The 19,167-nt window shown below is 37.5% G+C and overlaps 1 protein-coding gene across 1 annotated transcript in view; it reads right to left on the reverse strand.

The window, feature by feature from the left end:
* Nucleotides 1–5,319: 5,319 nt before the first annotated feature.
* MS3_00002499 (uncharacterized protein) overlaps nucleotides 5,320–19,167 on the reverse strand; it is a 35,158-nt gene continuing 21,310 nt past the window's right edge. The window contains exons 3-5 of the mRNA XM_051210099.1: nucleotides 8,382–8,812; nucleotides 7,785–8,332; nucleotides 5,320–7,144 (exon numbers count right to left, since the gene is read on the reverse strand). Of these exons, the coding sequence (XP_051064125.1) occupies nucleotides 7,009–7,144; nucleotides 7,785–8,332; nucleotides 8,382–8,801 (1,104 nt within the window). The 5' untranslated portion in view covers nucleotides 8,802–8,812 and the 3' untranslated portion in view covers nucleotides 5,320–7,008. The remainder of the gene's footprint in view (nucleotides 7,145–7,784; nucleotides 8,333–8,381; nucleotides 8,813–19,167) is intronic.

Raw genomic sequence — 19,167 nt, forward strand, 5'->3', positions numbered from 1 at the left:
GTGACAAAAACTAGTTCTTCACAAATATTTTAAATATATTGGGCAGTGCACAAATGCATTTTTATTGCTCGCTATTTGCGAAATTTCTATTTGGAACAAAATCCGACAAAACCATATTCTCGATTCTAATTGACTCGTCTCTATACTATACATTTACCGCTCTAGTTCTTCTTCAATCACATTCCACAATCTTACCACTGTGATTATACTGACCTTGGATGAGTCATATCATTGTTTAATATGTGGACAAATTAATCGATAGGGATACAGCTACAGCTATTTCTCACCTCTTATTCATTTGATGTGTCTGTTGTATGAGTCCACTGTGTGTTTGTTTTCTCAGACTGGCTGAGGTTATTTACAATCGGTGTTGACCTTGTGCTTGTGGTTTATCCAGTGTATTTTGTGTGAACTCAATGTATACCAAGCTTACCGATCGATCATTGACAGTTTGTAGACAAGTCAGACTTTCAAGTCAGACATAAATAAGAGAATTAGTCATCTTCTTCACTTCAGATGAATGTTTTCAACAAATAGATTTTCAAAGTGATTGTGATGGCAGTTAGTTGATAAAACTGAATTATCTTGTTGCCAAATATCATTCAGTTAAGCGTACTTTGTGTTAGGTACTGTGCAAACAACAACTTAGGTTAGCTCCTGACTAATTCAGTCGTTATAATTGGACATTTGATTTAGAACACATAGAGCAGTGTATGCGCAATACCGAGTTGTATGTATTAATTTCTTTTGCAAATACTTGCACTGTGGTGAGCGTCCACGGGAGATTTGCAAAGAAGAATACCGGTATGATTTAGTGGTCATGTGACTGATCACATTGAAATTGAAGAATTGAAGAAGCTTACTAACTTCCTGTATGCATTTGTGGACAAACTATATCATCTGATACATCCATGTTCATATTGTGCTTCTTAACGATTTTTCAAATAACAAATAGAAGTTATGTGCTTAAATGATTTTTTTGTGTTTTCATTTTGTAGTGGTAAATGAATCCCCAAAATCTATAGCTCTGTAAGTCTTCGACATTTCAATGTGACCACATTAGTTAAAATGGACTGACCTAATTGGAGGCGCTTGGTCACGCATCCGCACCAGATCACGAGAGGGAACGCCGTTCTCAACACTTCCTGCAAGTGCTAGCTAGTTTAGATCAGTCAATTCCCGATATATTTATAAATATATCTTCGAACATCCTCGCTTCTGACATTTGATTTCATTGGGTGGGCACGATTGAATGATAGAGGGTGTTACTGGTTAAAGTGTTTTTGAAAATGCAAATACTTGTGGCATCTTCATTGGTGAACCGACGTTATCTTGTACACCAACTCGCAAACTGTGAATCTGCTCCGATTTGGAACTTCCTATATCATTGCTTTATTTTAATTTTTATGTATTGTAATATAGTTTCCCGTCATTCATTCCTGCACATCACATTCGCTATGACAGAACCGACTACTAAGGTACTCAAGATCAATATAATGACACCGAGCTCAATTCAGCTAATGCCATGCTGACCGGACAACGTCGAAGCCTGGTTGTGCTACGCAGAGACTGACTTCTACGAGCACAGCGTGACTGATCCATGTGCACAATTCCTCGCAGCAATGCAGACACTACCACGGGAATTCAACAGATTCGTCACACCTAGTATGCTTACTTGTGATATTTCGGAAACTTACGAAACTCTAAGACGGCCTATTGTGAAATGCGGAGATCTAACCGGTCGACAAGTGTTAGATCAACTCCTCAACAACATCGATCTGCAACATGGCTCAGCAATGAACATGTTGTTACGAATGCGAGAGGTAATTGGTTAAAGGACTTTTGATGGTGGCCTGTTTAGAAAACTTTCCTTGTCTAAACTTCCTCAACAGATGCATGCAGTGCTTGTCCCGTTTCAGAAGAAAACTGTAGATGAGCTGGCTTCATCTGCCGACCATATTATAGAGATCAACAAATCTTCTAACGCCGAGTATTTCGCAGTCAAAGAAAAACCTCAAACGACACGAATTGAAACTACGGAAATTTGTCATACACTGACACGTTACCTTCGTATTCTCAATGACCGTAAACGATCACAAATTCGTCGAAAGTGTTTTTCACGAAAACGATCTGTTTCCAGACCACGAGAGACAGACAACCCTGACTCGTGCAGGTGCTGGTGCTGGTGTCATAATCAGTAGAGAAAATCTTCTCGACATTGCAGAAAACCGTGCAATTATAGGGACTCCGAACAGACCGACACGAAATACACTTCGGGAAACTTCCCAGACAGCACGCGTCAACGGTAACCGTAACCGACAAGCACAGACTTCTGTTATACATCACTGATATGACTATGAATGTTCGCCACCTCGTCGACACTAGCGCAGAATTTAGCGTCCTTCCAGCAAATTCCAACGATTGGCTACAAGTTAAAATCTGATAAATCTATAAAACATAGTTTGTAAAGGCCAGTATTTCAAAAATTATCACATTTCACAAATTCATTCCATGTTGACATTTTCAATCATGTGACAGAATGAATAAGGAATGAGGAATACTTTAATTTCCATAAGACAAAATTCATTTTCAAAAGGAATAAAAGACTAATCACCAAACGCCAGTAAAATTGATCGACAAATGAGTGGGTATGGTTGAAGTGGTTGGTGTAGTTTTTCTGAAGGCAGGACTAAAATGTTTACTTGCTTTCAGTTCTGTTTCTTCTCTCAGTGCTTCCCTTTTCGAGTACCGTCAGTTTCTGCAGATAAATCAAATAAATCGATGTGGTGAACATATTTGTTCATTTTTCTAAATCCACATCATTGATGGAATTCCTAGAGCGTAGTTCATACAAATGTACTAATAAAAGTGAGCCATGCCATCGATTAGTCAGTGTACGAATTATTAGAAACTGAAGGTCAACTCCATCATGTTAATAATCAAGTAGGTACAATGAAGGTTATTGTAAATCAAAATAAGATTTGAGTAAATAGTTATTATAGACTTAAGTAAGATATGTGTCTGTGAATTTGTAGCACATATGTTTTCATTATTCAATATTTGTGCAGTGTCAATCACTCTGAAGCATCGTTTCGTCCATATTTTGGACAAGTGCTGCATTGAATAGCACAATTTTCACTGGAAATTTTACACTGAATTCACACAAACTGGAAGTGGTATATTATGCTGAGCGGGTGAGTGACACCTCAAGTCAATGCGAAGAATTTTATACTGGACATGAATCACACTGAATAAACAATGTGATAGCGCGTTTTTATCTCATCTTAACGAATACAATTCCCGATGTTTTGAAAATGAATTTTTCTTATGGAGAATAAAGTATTCCTTAATCATTCTGTCACATGATTGAAAGTGTAAAAATTGAGTGAATTTGTGAAATGTTATAATTTTTCAAAAATACTGGCCTTTACAATATATGTTTTATAGATTTATCAGATTTCAGTGTTATAATCTGTATGACAAAACAAATGGGTAATGTTGCAATGGCTACTGACGAATGGGCGTTTGTGGTAATTGATCACTTTGAAGATAAGTTATTCTATAACTGGATACTGATTCCAATTCAAATATGTGTTTTAAGAACAGAAGACTGAAGGTGTTTGTTAGTTGTGTTCTAGTATGCTTTTGCGTTTGCCTAATGTTTTCTTGAGCGAGTTAGGTGTTGAGATGGTGGAGAAGATTTGTAGGTCAGGTGGATGATAACTCGATGGAGAAACCGATGTACCGTGAAAGCTCGTTTGTTTTGTCTTCGAAACTTAGCTGCTATGTACTCTAAGTTGTCTTGATCCAGTTGTTCGAGAAAGGGAGGATGTATCAGGTCGAAAATCATATTTTACTATATCATACATCATAATTAAGTTACAACTTGGTCTACATTAATATAGTGTGAAAATATTTAGCTTCTTAAGTCAAACATTACCTGAAGTGTCGTTCCGTGTGAGTCAGATGAATACCTCATTGGTAAAGACAATATTATTAGTCTGGATTCAGTGCCTATATTTGTTGTTACCATTGTCGTGTGAAAGTTCAACCTACTCCATTCGACATTCACAAACGATTTGTATTTACATCCGATCGACATCCTGGTTCATTGATTGGTTGATTGATTGATTGATTGATTGATTAGTTATCCAGAGTTGTGTGATGCGTATTGTTTTGTCTTATTAATTGCTTCTAATTTGTCCAGTTGACCATCATTTTTCTTAGATTATTGGCTTGACCATTAAGTGTTAGGAGTTCTACTGTGGATACCATGGGAATTTTCCACAATTAACAATGTTCGTTCACCAATGTGATTTCAGTATAAATGTACCATGAGTTGCATCAGTTAAATATACTTTTCCTTCCAATGATCGCCTTTGTCTGAGGTTATCAGCAATGTTGTGGCTTTCACCAAACATTTCCTTTCAACCCATCATTCTTACCATGTTTGTGTTTATCATCCAGCATGTCGTGATGCGCTACACTGAACACATCAATAACAGAAAGTTGACGGCAACTTCTATCTCATCATTTCTCGACTTTGTGCAATATATCATTTATTCATGACACTTGTCTATTGATTAAAGTGAACACCAGATTGTGTTACGTCTTTATAGAGACGGATTACGGTGTTGAGGTTTGCTGTTGGCCTACGGTGCGTGCGAATTGAACAACGATAGAGTAATTGCAATGTGAACAGTTCTATTGTGGATAGGTTAACGGCAGTTGAGACAAAACCGTTCAATAGTTAGCCACTAACATAGAGAGGAAACGAAGTGTGGAACAAACGCGCAATTCGAACAGGATAACTTGAAAAAGTACAACTCATTATATACTGTAACGAAAGCACAAATTTGAATTGCATGGAAAATGAGCGAATAATAAGAGTGGCAACCAATCAGAAAATAGCAAATGTCATGAGAAAATTTGAATTAGAAAAGATGTACTCGTGTTCACTGTTACTAGGATGACTTGATTACGTTAGCAGATTGCTGAATCAATTTATTAATTTATTTATTTATTAAAAATCATTTCAAACAGTTTGTTGTCTTCCAACGTGTTCTACATAAATTTAAGCAAGGATCGCTTTAATACATGCACCAGCAATGAAAACGAATAACTGAGGGAGAAAATTTGTCGTGAATTACGATATATTTATGTAGTTAAATGATGTTTGTTTAGATCTGCGAATAGATTTGCGCATTTCCAAATTATATAGAATTTTTCTAGTAAAAATTAATTGATTTTTATCAGTAGTTGTTAGACACTTCAATATTTCTTCACTATTCTTGATTTGTGATATGTTTTGTACTTGAACTCTTCTACACAGATTTAATAATTGCTTACTAGCCACTCAAAATCTTCTGCTTATGATCTGTGATCATAAAGTTGAAGACATTGAGTACGCAATATGTTTTTATGATAGAACGTATGACTTATTACTAATATTACTACTCTACATTCAGTTATTTTCCTCCATTGTTATTCTTCCTATCGAAGTGATCAATGTTTGGTATTTGTTCAGGTATTCTTGTATTTATCACTTTGTCATTGGATTCAACCACTACAAAGAAGAGAGAGACTGTTCCATATTATGCAAATTAATGAAATGAATGTTCGGAGTGCAAGTTGTCATGTTCACATGAATGAGTATGATGATTCAATGATAAGTTTGTGAACAAGTAATTATGAACATAAATATCGGCATTTCAATTCACTCATTAATACAGTCAAAAATTATTGATCAGTTCATACTGCTGTGTATGTTTCGAAATCTGATCTTGAACCAATTATTTGAATATTGTTTTTGCCATGATATTGAATTAAACTGACTCTTTCAGAAAACTATAAAATGAAAGTAATTGGTCAATCTGTTCGGCACAAAATATGCACAAGAGTTTATTATTGAGTGCATAATGTTAATGACAAGGCTCATTATCCATCAATTGGTCAATACTCACTCATTTAAGAAATTCTACCAATCACCAATGTACACAATGCTCTAAGAAAGAAATCTTCATGAAATTGTTCATTTTTATCATTTGAATCACTTCATTTTCGACCAGTTCACAACATTCAATCTACTGTGTCTCTGATTCATTAATACTATTCAAACTTCAGTCAGTCAGCTACAACGTATCACCTGGCACATATGTGCATCGGTCAAGTTGCCATAGCTCTTTAGCACAACAAGATGAACACCGAATTCATATAGTTAACATAATATTGGTTATTTATTTACTCTGAGGAAGTGATTTACAATATGTCAAGAAACGTCAAAAATACAATAATCCTACTTATTGGGATATAACAAAAGTACATTTATTTTTATCAAGCATCAACATTATTAATTTTATTATTATTATCGTTGACATCATCATTCAAATTAGACCGTTTATTCTCTCCTATTTCCGTCACATGTGGTCATCAAGAATTTCAAGTTGACATCAACTCTACACATATATCGAATATGTATCATAAATGAAATATCAATGAAGCAGTTAATTACACAGAAATCACTAGAATAAATACAAATCAAACCAATTGATCACCATGATAAGAAATAAAATTGACAAAGTTCTAACATATTTGTATTCAAAGTCAAGTATCATCCGTCATCCACACAACCAATTGTCCACGACGTTCATAAATTAATTCAAAGACAAAATAAGAGTTTTACAAAACCAACATTTAAATTTAATTATGTACAGTATGCAACAGAGTAGTCAATAGAGTAGTGAACATTTGAAACAAAGCAGTATTGAACAACAGTCCACTTCAAATGGATTCGAAACAAAATGACTAACTGACAGACAACTTCACACACACGCACACACACCACGAATAGACAATAATGATGAAAAGGAGAACAATCTTCGTCAGTCACAATACCTATACATACATATGTATAAATTGAATTTACAATTGAATTTACTATTCATATGTGAATAGAATTGATGACAATCACAATGGTAGTTCATGTGAAGATTGGCTTTCACCAAACATTCAGCTTTTCGATGATGAATTCAGTTTCTCGGACCAATATTGCTTCTTCATCTGGAGAATTTCAATCTTCAGATCTAGACACTTCATTTGCTTGTGAATCAACATCTCTGACAATGGGGTTCTCTCACATTCGGATCTACAAAAACAAGTCACAGTTTGAACATCTGTTTATAATCACTAGGGCGATGTAGGAGACATGATATACATATGCTTATATATACATAGAAGTCGTCGCATATATCCTAATCATCAAATCTACTACACCATATACACAACTGACAAACACAACTAAATAGGAATTTTCACTCGATACCCTCATATTCAGTAAGGATGCACACGCACACATACACAGGCACACCCCATATTAACGACAATAATCAAGATATTGAGTGACGCACAACGTGGGACGAAGACACTTCAGTGAGATAGAACACCATTGAACGTAAGTGAACAGAGTACTGCTTATTTGTCCGTCCGTTTTTCTGTCTATCTATTAGTCTATCTATCCACCTACCTCGTCGTGTGGTTCACTCACTGCTTGTGTGAATCAAATCCTACCGCTAAGTCTCGTTCTCACAGAGCTACAGTGACAGTCATGGTCATAAAAATCAGTGCACATTCTCATGATCACACAGCAAGCAGTGTGTAGCATTCAGTCAGCTAATCAGGAATATGTGGTGCTGGTGGTGAGAGTATAACAACAAAACAACAACAACAACAACAACAGGAATAACATAAGGTGAAACGTGTCAGTTGAAAAGAGGTGTCCTACTTACGTGATACAATCCTTGGCATTTTCATCAAAATCATTCACGTCATTCGTGTTCGCCTGATTTCGCGTTCCACTCAACTCTGAACAGCTCTCCTCGTCCTCACTCCACGTTGATAAATCAATTGTTGCAGTCAGAGGAATGCGACTCGTTTGGTTGGATGGTGAGTTCGAGATATTCACTTCTTGAATAGGAGATACGTCTGTAGTATGGGTTTTCGCGACTCCGAACGAGACACATTGGAGAGGAGTCAGTAGCGCGACTCGGTTAGGGTTGATCGTCACCTCACCAACCGTGTTGTTGTTGTTGTTGATGGTGGTGGTGGTTGGTTGCAGCACTCCGGCATCATGTGGAATCACCAGTTGTTGAGACATGTGAGCTGTTGAGAATGCGTTCAGGATTTTTGGACCAGTTGTGTGTGGAGGATTCGGTTGCACATGGTTTGTAGGAGGACTGAGTGTTGATGTGGGATGTTTGGAGGTGATGGTTACCACTGGTGAGGGGGTGAGTGTAGGCAAGTTGATTTGATGCACACTCGACTGATTCTCGGTCACCTGAATTCGATGAAAACAATTAGCACATGATTGGGAAAGGCGAACTTACCGAGTCACTTTGTCCGTTCACGTTCACGTGTCGATTTTCATTGGAACTGGAGAGTGACGTGTGGTTGGAGGGATTTTCAGGTGAATTGGGATTGCTTTTCGACACTTCCCACTGATTGATTGTCGTGTTATTGAGTTTCTTCAGCATGTGCAGACCCTTTCGACGCAGATGAGTCCAGTTTCTTCTCGGCCATCCCTTCGAGTGTAAGTAATGTGCGAATTGCATCCACAAATGTTTCTGAAGAACTGCAGATGGACGACTCTTGTCTTTCCAAACATCTCGATATCTCAATACCAATTCGGTTAATTCACTCGACTCCTCAGTTGTGTATCGTGTGACTGTGGTCTCTTTCGACGGTGTTAGTATTGGTGTTGATGGTTGTCTTGATGCACAAGCTGACTTCCGAGCTGTATTGATCATAATCAAGCAACCTGTTTTGTGGTTGTGAAATGAAGAGAAATAATATTTTGAATGAGGGTGTGAGACAGACAGGTGACATGTTGAGAATTTTCTACCACCAATCGTATATCCTATGCACTGAATTACTATTGGTTGACTGTTGTTAGCTTGTTGGTGATTTAGTAGACAGTCAGGTAATGCTTGTTGGTTTGTGGTGTGTAGTGTGTAGTGTGGAATGTCAGTTGTGTTTGCTTAGTTGTGTCTGCTTGCTTGTGTCTGGTATCTATATTGTATTTGGTCACTGGTCTGCATGCTTGATTTAACGTGTCTCGTGTCTGATTGGTTAGTCAAACATTCGTGATTTCGATCTCGTCAAAATACTCACGCATTCTGATGCGCTTATTCCTCGAACAACATTTCGATGATGAAACATTAAATTTGAAGACAGATTTAATTTACACCTTAGTTTTCTGTCAACTACTAATCATTTGCCCGTTTCAATTCGATAGTTGTTGGAAAATCTTATCAGCAATTTGTCTGTATGTTGATTCCACTAATTATTATAATGTAGCAGAAACTCCAAGCTCAATTATCCATATAAACTACTGATGAGAAGACTTTGCATTGTCGCAGAAGTGTAGCCACTCACATGGACAGTATGTGAATCTGGAGTGTTGGTGGTGATGTTGTTGTTGTTGTTGTTGGTGGTGGTGGTGGTGCGCAATGTTGTGCACTCAACCTCCTAACCACTATATTGACACGAGATGAAATTTGTTATTTGAAATAGTGCACATTGATATTCTATGAGACACATGAACAAACAAGTTCCATTTGTGTGCAGCACATGAAATAAAAGTGCAAACAGAAATATGACAAACTGCATACAGAAATACATATAAATTCGAAACGATCAATCAAAATATTAGAAAGATCGATTAACAATCCCGTCGATCTATCTTATGATGGGTTGTAGGACAAGGTTAAATTCGAGTGTGTTTGTCACACACTCTACTGGCATGATTGTTATGAATGATAGATTTGGAGGATGGTGGACACATGCGAATCACATTATTTTGTCTATGCAGTAATACACATTGAACATAATATTGTTGATGTTGTAGTAGCCTAAAATAATCAATACATGAATTTCGAGTAAACAACATATCATGCAATTTGATGTTTAGCTGAATAATGAATATGATGTGTGGACGAGATGTTGTACGAAGAATAGAAGCATCACATATATTGACAATATTAATACTGTGAATGTTTGATTGAACAGTCAAACATGAGACACATGGAGAGGAGATTTGAAGCGTGTGACCAAGATGAGATTACTGAACATAAACTAAACGTGCGATCTGTTGGGTCTGCTTCCGGAGAACTTCAACGGAGCCTCCAGACGCCCAAAAAGGAGCCGAAGAGTCCTAGCCAATCAGAGTATGATGGAACGTTCGAGAACTCCAGCGTGGCGTGCTATCATTGGTCGGTAGCATAATATAACATTAACGGATTGGCTGAAATATGATGTTGATTTAACAGACGCCAACATCTATAAATACCCTTGATTTTCTGTACTAAAAGGAACTTTGGGATAAAGTGTTTTCTCTCATACTTGTGTCTTCTTTCTGGAGTTCAAGTCGCTGTGTAGTTCTAGTCTGCGGGTTACGGGAATAGCTTAGGATTCGTATATAGCGTTCAACCTACATGACTTATCAGTGGCGACGGGGATGAAAACTTCAATGATTATTTCCTTGGAGCAATTAGAAGCTTATATGGTGCGTCAAGAAAAGAGGTTTGAAGAATCCCAAATTAGAATTATGGAAACCCTGATGCAGAAATTCTGCCTGTCCGAGAAAAACCCTGCTTCTAGTGAATCTCAAGTATCACATATTGATTCAGTCATTAACGCTATCCATGAATTTAATTTTGATGGTGTAGCAAGTGTAACGTTTGAGTCGTGGTTTAAGAAGTATGAAGATTTGTTTTATATTGATCTTTGCAAACTGGATGATGCTTCAAAAGTCAGAATACTTCTTAGAAAACTTGGGACTATGGAACATGAACGCTATAGTAATTTCATCCTACCAAAGAATTCAAGAGATTTTTCTTTTGATGCAACGATTAAAATTTTGTCGCAAATCTTTGCTGAACAGTCATCCTTGTTTAATATTCGCTATCAATGTCTCAAGATGACAAAAGCAGGTGATGATGACTGGGTTAAGCATGCGGGTTTAGTAAACCGTGAATTTGAGCGCTTCAAACTATCAGCAATGACAGAAGACCAGTTTAAGTGTCTCGTGTTTGTGTGCAGCCTACAATCTCCTGAAGACGCCGATATTAGAACCAGAATTTTGAGTAAAATTGAACAATGTCCGAATATTACACTACAAGAAGTAACCACAGAGTGTCAGAGATTGGTAAACCTAAAGCATGACACTTCGATGGTCGAAAATAATGGCCAGTTGCCATACGTTCATGCTGTAAGCGGAAAGAACAGTTCTTGCTCAAGAACGGTATCGCACACAGACAATCAGCCTTCATCTCCATGTTGGTCTTGTGGGGGTTAGCACTATAAAAGTTTCTGCCCATATAAGGAACATTGTTGTAGCAATTGTCATCGGAAGGGACATAAAGAAAACTACTGCAGAAAAAGAACCCATAAACGACATTCTTTGAAGCCCTACTCGAAGAAACACAGATATAATGCTCCAACCAACAAGATATTGGCATCACATAACAGAGCACGAAGTTGCCACCAAAGAAAGTATGTGACCTTGAATATTAATAAACACCGTACCCGCCTTCAGCTGGACACAGCTCCGGATATTACTTTAATCAGCCCAGTGACATGGAAGAACATTGGGAGACCCACAGTTTTCCCAACAACACAGCTGGCACACAGTGCATCTGGGGGGAAGTTGAATATTGTTGGAGAAGTGCCATGCACTGTTTCTAAAGGTACGTTAACAACAAATGCAACATTGTATCTTACTAAGAAGCCAGCACTAGACTTAATGGGGTTGGACCTTATAGAAACACTTAAACTAGCAGATCAGTCTATCAACAGTATCTGCAGACGAGTAAGTACAGACAACACCCCAGAATGGAATCAGAAAAACGCCATGCTACATAAACACCAAAACGTGTTTAGAGAAGGGTTGGGAGAATGTACGAAAGCCAAAGCACTGTTAACTCTAAAACCTGAAGCTGCTCCCGTTTTTCGACCTAAAAGACCTGTACCCTATGCTGCTCTTCCAATAGTTGAACAAGAATTACAACGACTTCAGCAAATGGGTGTTATCGAGCCTGTGAACTTCTCGAATTGGGCTGCACCAATAGTGGTGGTCAAGAAGTCGAATGGAAGTGTTCGTCTATGTGCAGACTACTCTACGGGATTAAATGAAGCTCTAGAGTCTCACCAGTATCCGTTACCCTTACCAGAAGATCTTTTCGCAAAGCTGAACGGTGGCAGATATTTTGCAAAATTGGACTTATCAGACGCATACCTGCAAATCCCTGTATCTGATGAAAGCAAAGACCTCTTAACGATCAACACACACAAAGGTCTGTTCCGGTATAACCGACTACCTTTTGGGATGAAGACAGCGCCCTCTATTTTCCAGCAAATTATGGATACCATGTTACAAGGTATTCCAGGGGCAGCAGCTTACTTAGACGACATCATAATTACGGCAGTAGATAAAATGGACTTGCAGAAGAAACTGGACCAGGTACTAGAACTCATAGCCGATTATGGTTTTCGCCTCCGAGCGGAAAAGTGTGACTTCTATATGCAGCAAGTACGGTACCTTGGGTTCATAATAGATAAAGATGGAAGACGACCAGATCCAGAGAACATTGAAGCAGTGAAAACAATGCCTAGACCCAGGGACATTACTACCCTACGATCATTCTTGGGATCGGTCAGCCATTACGGTATTTTTCTCCCCGATCTCCATCGTCTACGTGCTCCACTAAACAACCTACTACAAAAGAATACAAGATGGAGTTGGTCTGCAGACTGCCAAGCGTCTTTTGAGAAAATCAAGCAACTCCTAACTTCCGATCTCTTATTGACACATTATGACCCTTCTCTACCGATAGTCGTCGCTTCAGATGCTTCTAACTGTGGTGTGGGCGCAGTTATCTCTTATATTTTCCCTAATGGGTCTGAAAAAGCTACCTCGCACGCTGCCAGATCTTTGACAACGACTGAAAGGAACTATAGCCAAATCGAGAAAGAAGCCCTATCGATTATCTTTGCAGTGAAAAAGTTCCACAAGATGATATATGGTCGACATTTTACCCTAATAACAGGCCATAAGCCACTACTTGCAGTTTTTGGGTCAAAGAAAGGAATTCCTGTTCACACAGCTAACCGACTCCAACGATGGGCAACCACACTTCTGGGTTACGACTTCAAGCTGACGCATTGTCGAGATTAATAGGCTCCCAATCAAATGCCCCAGAGGAGACTCTTGTAGCAAATATAAAAGCCGAGGAAGAAGTTCATCGCGTGTTGGATGACGCAGTTAATGGACTCCCAGTAACCTTTGAAACTATTAAGAAGATCACTGAAAGTGATAAGATACTGAGCACAGCTAAATGCTATCTCTCGACCAAATGGCCAAACAATCGCCTTGACGGAGAACTTTTGCAATATTTTCGTCGACGGGACTCACTAGTGGTTGTTGACTCCTGTATTATGTTCGGTGATCGAATTGTTATTCCGAAGTTATTACGTTACAAGGTTCTCAAGCAGTTTCACAGTGGCCATCCTGGAATCAATAAAATGAAATCTTTGGCTCGTAGTTATGCTTATTGGCCGTCAATGGACAAAGATATCGAGAATTAATGCCGTAACTGTTCATCATGCATTCAAGCCGCTAAAAATCCTTTGAAATACGAACCTCAGTATTGGCCTACGCATGCAGGACCCTGGGTAAGACTTCACGCAGATTTTGCCGGTCTAATCCAAGGAAAAATGTTTCTAATTATCGTAGATGCATTCACTAAATGGCCGGAAGTATATATCATGCCGAATTGTACAACGTCAGAAACGATCCACAAGTTTTCTACCCTATTTAGTTGTTTCGGAGTACCAGAGACCTTAGTGACGGATAACGGCTCGCAATTTGCGGCAGAATCGTTTAAACATTTCTGTAGAACAAACGGAATAACTCATCTTCGTTCTCCACCCTATCATCCACAATCAAACGGACAAGCAGAGCGCTTTGTGGACACCTTTAAACGAGCATTACTGAGAGGGGGAAGAGAAGGGACGACTGAGCAGGTGATCAAAAATTTTTAACATCATACAGATCCACCCCGAACCCAAATGTTCAAGACGGCAAATCTCCCGCGGAAGCCATGTTTGGAAGGCGTATTCGAACCGTCTTCGATGCCATGTTGCCATCCAAATTAGTGGATCAGCGCAGTCACGATCCAAGTATCCGAAACTTCAGTGTTGGCGACAAAGTTTACATTAAATCCTACATCGGGAAGAACCGATGGGAGCCGGGCGAAGTTGTGCAAAAACTGGGAAGAGTACTGTACAGAGTTCGAGGAGCTTTTGGGACATGTATGCGTCACACAAATCAAATCCTTAAGGACAAAAGAACGGTGCAGACACGAAGTAACCGGCCGATCTTCCCGTTAGATTTAATCTTAGACGCACCGATGCCACAAACGCCCAGGAACATTGAAAAGAAGCCTTGGACAAGGGAGACGACAAGAATAATGGAACGCCGTCGCAACCCAGTCGTCAAACTACAAGTAGACCCCAGAAAGAAGTCTTATTCGGGGGAGGTGTTGAGTCGGCTTCCGGAGAACTTCAACGGAGCCTCCAGAGGCCCAAAAAGGAGCCGAAGAGTCCTAGCCAATCAGAGTATGATGGAACGTTCGAGAACTCCAGCGTGGCGTGCTATCATTGGTCGGTAGCATAATATAACATTAACGGATTGGCTGAAATATGATGTTGATTTAACAGACGCCAACATCTATAAATACCCTTGATTTTCTGTACTAAAAGGAACTTTGGGATAAAGTGTTTTCTCTCATACTTGTGTCTTCTTTCTGGAGTTCAAGTCGCTGTGTAGTTCTAGTCTGCGGGTTACGGGAATAGCTTAGGATTCGTATATAGCGTTCAACCTACACGACTTATCACAATCAAATGCGACGTACATAAAATAAGAATAGTTCATTGCACACCAACAATGAGCAACCCACAAATTAACTAACACTCATCAACCAGTGATGAATATGTTATATTATTAGGAATTTATTCATGGTTAATCGTGACCTCAGTTCAGTTTGTGCATATTTTCACCGTTGCAACTGATCTTAGAGTGATTCATAATAAATGTAACTAGTCTGGCTTTCTAAATGTGATGTTTCACCACAGATCCATTCGGAAGTGATTGCACATTTCACTTAAATTTGTGTTGACTATCCAGTTAGTCGACAGACTGTTTTGACAATTTCGCAGGCGAAATTAAATTGTCGCTTTGTCATTGGTTGCTTGTTCCATTCGTTTGTGTTTCAGTGAATGGACTGTGAATGTTTGATTGATCAATCGGTTAAATTTGTAGAGATTGATGTCACACACTGAGTAAACTACAAGTTCAACTGTTACGATTTTATGTCCGGCCAGTTATCCCGTGATTAATCAACCAGTCAAAATACGACTTCTACAATATTTGCACTATGCCAAACCAATGACGTTCACTCGGTATGAGCAGTCTAGCTTCCTTATTGGTCCCATATCCGCCTAGTACGTCCACTTGAGTCCAGAACACAATACCTGTTTCTGCAATATGAATGGAATCGAATATGATCGAATCGTTTACTTCAGACATACTCGGTTTATATATCAACCAGACAGACCACAACGTACGATAAAATAGAAAAGAACATTTGTACAATATTTGGCCAAATGTGGCTGTGAATGTGGGAGGCAGTAGTCAATAAAATGAACATAGCTTAAGAACCGAAAATCGTACAATAATAAATTATTGGTCAACAGAAAGCTTACAGTAAGAGGAATATAAATCTACATAATCTGATTGTTGAATAGTTATACAATAAGAATATTTATAGAATATTAGTCCATTAATAGTCCTCGGAAGTTACCCGTAATTTAATCTTCGCTCGGATATAACATCAACACCTATTGTAAATAACCTCAGCCAGTCTGAGAAAACAAACACACAGTGGACTCATACAACAGACACATCAAATGAATAAGAGGTGAGAAATAGCTGTAGCTGTATCCCTATCGATTAATTTGTCCACATATTAAACAATGATATGACTCATCCAAGGTCAGTATAATCACAGTGGTAAGATTGTGGAATGTGATTGAAGAAGAACTAGAGCGGTAAATGTATAGTATAGAGACGAGTCAATTAGAATCGAGAATATGGTTTTGTCGGATTTTGTTCCAAATAGAAATTTCGCAAATAGCGAGCAATAAAAATGCATTTGTGCACTGCCCAATATATTTAAAATATTTGTGAAGAACTAGTTTTTGTCACTATCATATAAATGATAGTGTAGGACCAATCGAGTGCTCAATTCTGTCTTTGGAAATTCCATGTAACAGGTGAATCGACATTATCCGTTTATCCTCATTGTAAGCACTTATTTTATGGACCAACTGATTGGATAATGCCTCTTGATTTTTGTGCTAAATTCATTCATCCATTCAGTTACAAATCATTTTTGCATTACTGTTGGTGTCATTGCGTTATTTAAACCCTAAGACTAATATCCTGATCATTAACCTAAATATGTAACCGTAAGTGAGAATAATCTAAATATCTTTAATTATGTGTATGTGTCCTCTCAATGTTTCAGGAATAGTGATATTGTTGTGTTGGTAAAAAGTGAGTTTTTATGTCTTCATTCTTTGATTTGTAAGTAAGGTAACCTGTAGAATATATTAACAGACTTATTAATTATACAACGTCTATCTCCAGTTTACAGTACTATTATTTTGTGCTTTTAACCATATATTTTGATTGTGTAAGAAGGACCTGATAATTAGTTGAGTTTGTTTTAATATTGTCTCTACAATACACTTTCAATACGATCATCTGTCTTGCCAATAATTGCTTTTTATCAGAAGCATCATGTGATATTATTCAGCATTTCTAGAATCAGTATGATTAGAATAGTTTTATTGTAGATACAAACTATTTTGCAATAGACTAGATAAAAGTTGTTAAAATTTTAGCATGGTTAAGTCTTCAACAAATCAAAACATTAGTCCTTGACCCTTTCTAAAATCATGCCACGTAATCTGTTTTTTAAATTCACCATGTGACATATTCCTACAACCAGTTTAGCAATAACTGTAGATGAAAGTTTTCATGCACTGTAATTGAGATTTTTACGCTTGTTTATTTCCAAATAGAAATTTCGCAAATAGCGAGCAATAAAAATGCATTTGTGCACTGCCCAATATATTTAAAATATTTGTGAAGAACTAGTTTTTGTCACTATCATATAAATGATAGTGTAGGACCAATCGAGTGCTCAATTCTGTCTTTGAAAATTCCATGTAACAGGTGGATCGACATTATCCGTATATCCTCACTGTAAACACTTATTTTATGGACCAACTGATTGGATAATGCCTCTTGATTTTTGTGCTAAATTCATTCATCCATTCAGTTACAAATCATTTTTGCATTACTGCTGATGTACTTACTGTACTCTGCCAGTTATAATACCAACTATTTTCCACTACTTGTTCACTACTTGTTAACCACATATCTCCTCAGTGTTATTCTCGAAAGCAGACACTTTTTCAATTTAATCTGCTATCAATTTGACCGATTTAATAATCCCATATATCTAATGATGGATTGGAGAACAAGGCTTAATTCACGTGTGTGTTTGTCACACACTCAATTGGTGTGAGTGTTTTGTAGGATTGATTGGGAGGGTGAACATATAGAAATGATCACACGATTTTCTCGTTGTAGCAGCTCACATCAAATTGTATATTGGTAACTAGAAGAATAAAATAATCAAAACTTGTCAGTCCTATTCGCTCATCATCATTCATCTTCTATGTGATTTATGTATTATCGATCGGTAATTTGTTGTTTGTTTGTTTGTAAGAAATTGATTTTTCATTATTTATTGAATTACTGAATAAGAAGACAAGGTAATGAGAAACATATTTCATGTTATTGAACAATGTGTAGCGTGGCATCGAGTCCCAGTTGACTATTAACACCGCTACCAAGAAAACACATGTCAAACAAATCAGAAGGCGGATTAGAACCAAGTTTATTCAATTGGCGATTCCGAGGTATCGAATGAATATCAAGATCGTGCCAAGAAATGGTACAAGCGAAAGCAAGGGAACGGAGTACGTGCGAACAAAGCCAAAAACCGCGAAACAATGATGGGAGGTATGGAAGCACAAAATGGCTGTAATTAGCACAGTTAAACAAAAACACATTAAAACAAGCACTGGTACAGTTGGTTATAATAATGATTGTTTTCATTAAATCAATCATGTTCTCGTAATAAAAGTAAGTCACTACATATGTTTAATCAAAGCTTAGCACAACTGGAATTATATCGTTAATGTCAAATGAACATTTTAAAAATCTATTCATCACGAAACTGTGTTAAATAGAAATTTTCGAAAAATAAATAGAAAATTAGTCTGTTTTTGTTGTTGTTGAGATTTTTATCAGGAAAAGAAATTGAACAATCTGAGAAAATTTATAGGAAAATCAACTCATTACATTTGAACATGAATAAAGTAATATGTAACAAATTGTAATGGTGGTATACGTAACACTGAATTTACTTTGTCGGTTCATCAATAATACCGTAATGTAGGCTGTCAGTTTTAAAAAAATACAACAAAGTTATTTCTTTGAACAGGGACAAACATGTAATGACAGTGTGTTCAAGAAATTCATCTCTACACATCAACTACATGAGGTTGAAATACTTATCCAAAAACAACGAAGACAATTTGCAATTGAAACGCAGTGGACGAATGAATAATCACCAGTTACAACTAGTGACTTCGTAACAACAGGAGTAAAATAAGAATTAATCATTGATATTTGACCTAGACAGTTTTAGTTGAAATAGACTTGAAAATGGAAGAATAAAATTGAAAGTAATTTGATGATGACCAGAGAGAAGAGAGAAGTCATACAAACAAATGCTAGGTGTGGAATCTGTTCATTATGTTCACAAAGAACCAACGGACATCCACACTACACACTACACACCACAAACCAACAAGCATTACCTGACTGTCTACTAAATCACCAACAAGCTAACAACAGTCAACCAATAGTAATTCAGTGCATAGGATATACGATTGGTGGTAGAAAATTCTCAACAT

This window comes from Schistosoma haematobium (genome assembly GCF_000699445.3).
Source record: "Schistosoma haematobium chromosome Unknown HiC_scaffold_124, whole genome shotgun sequence".
Lineage (NCBI taxonomy): Eukaryota > Metazoa > Platyhelminthes > Trematoda > Strigeidida > Schistosomatidae > Schistosoma > Schistosoma haematobium.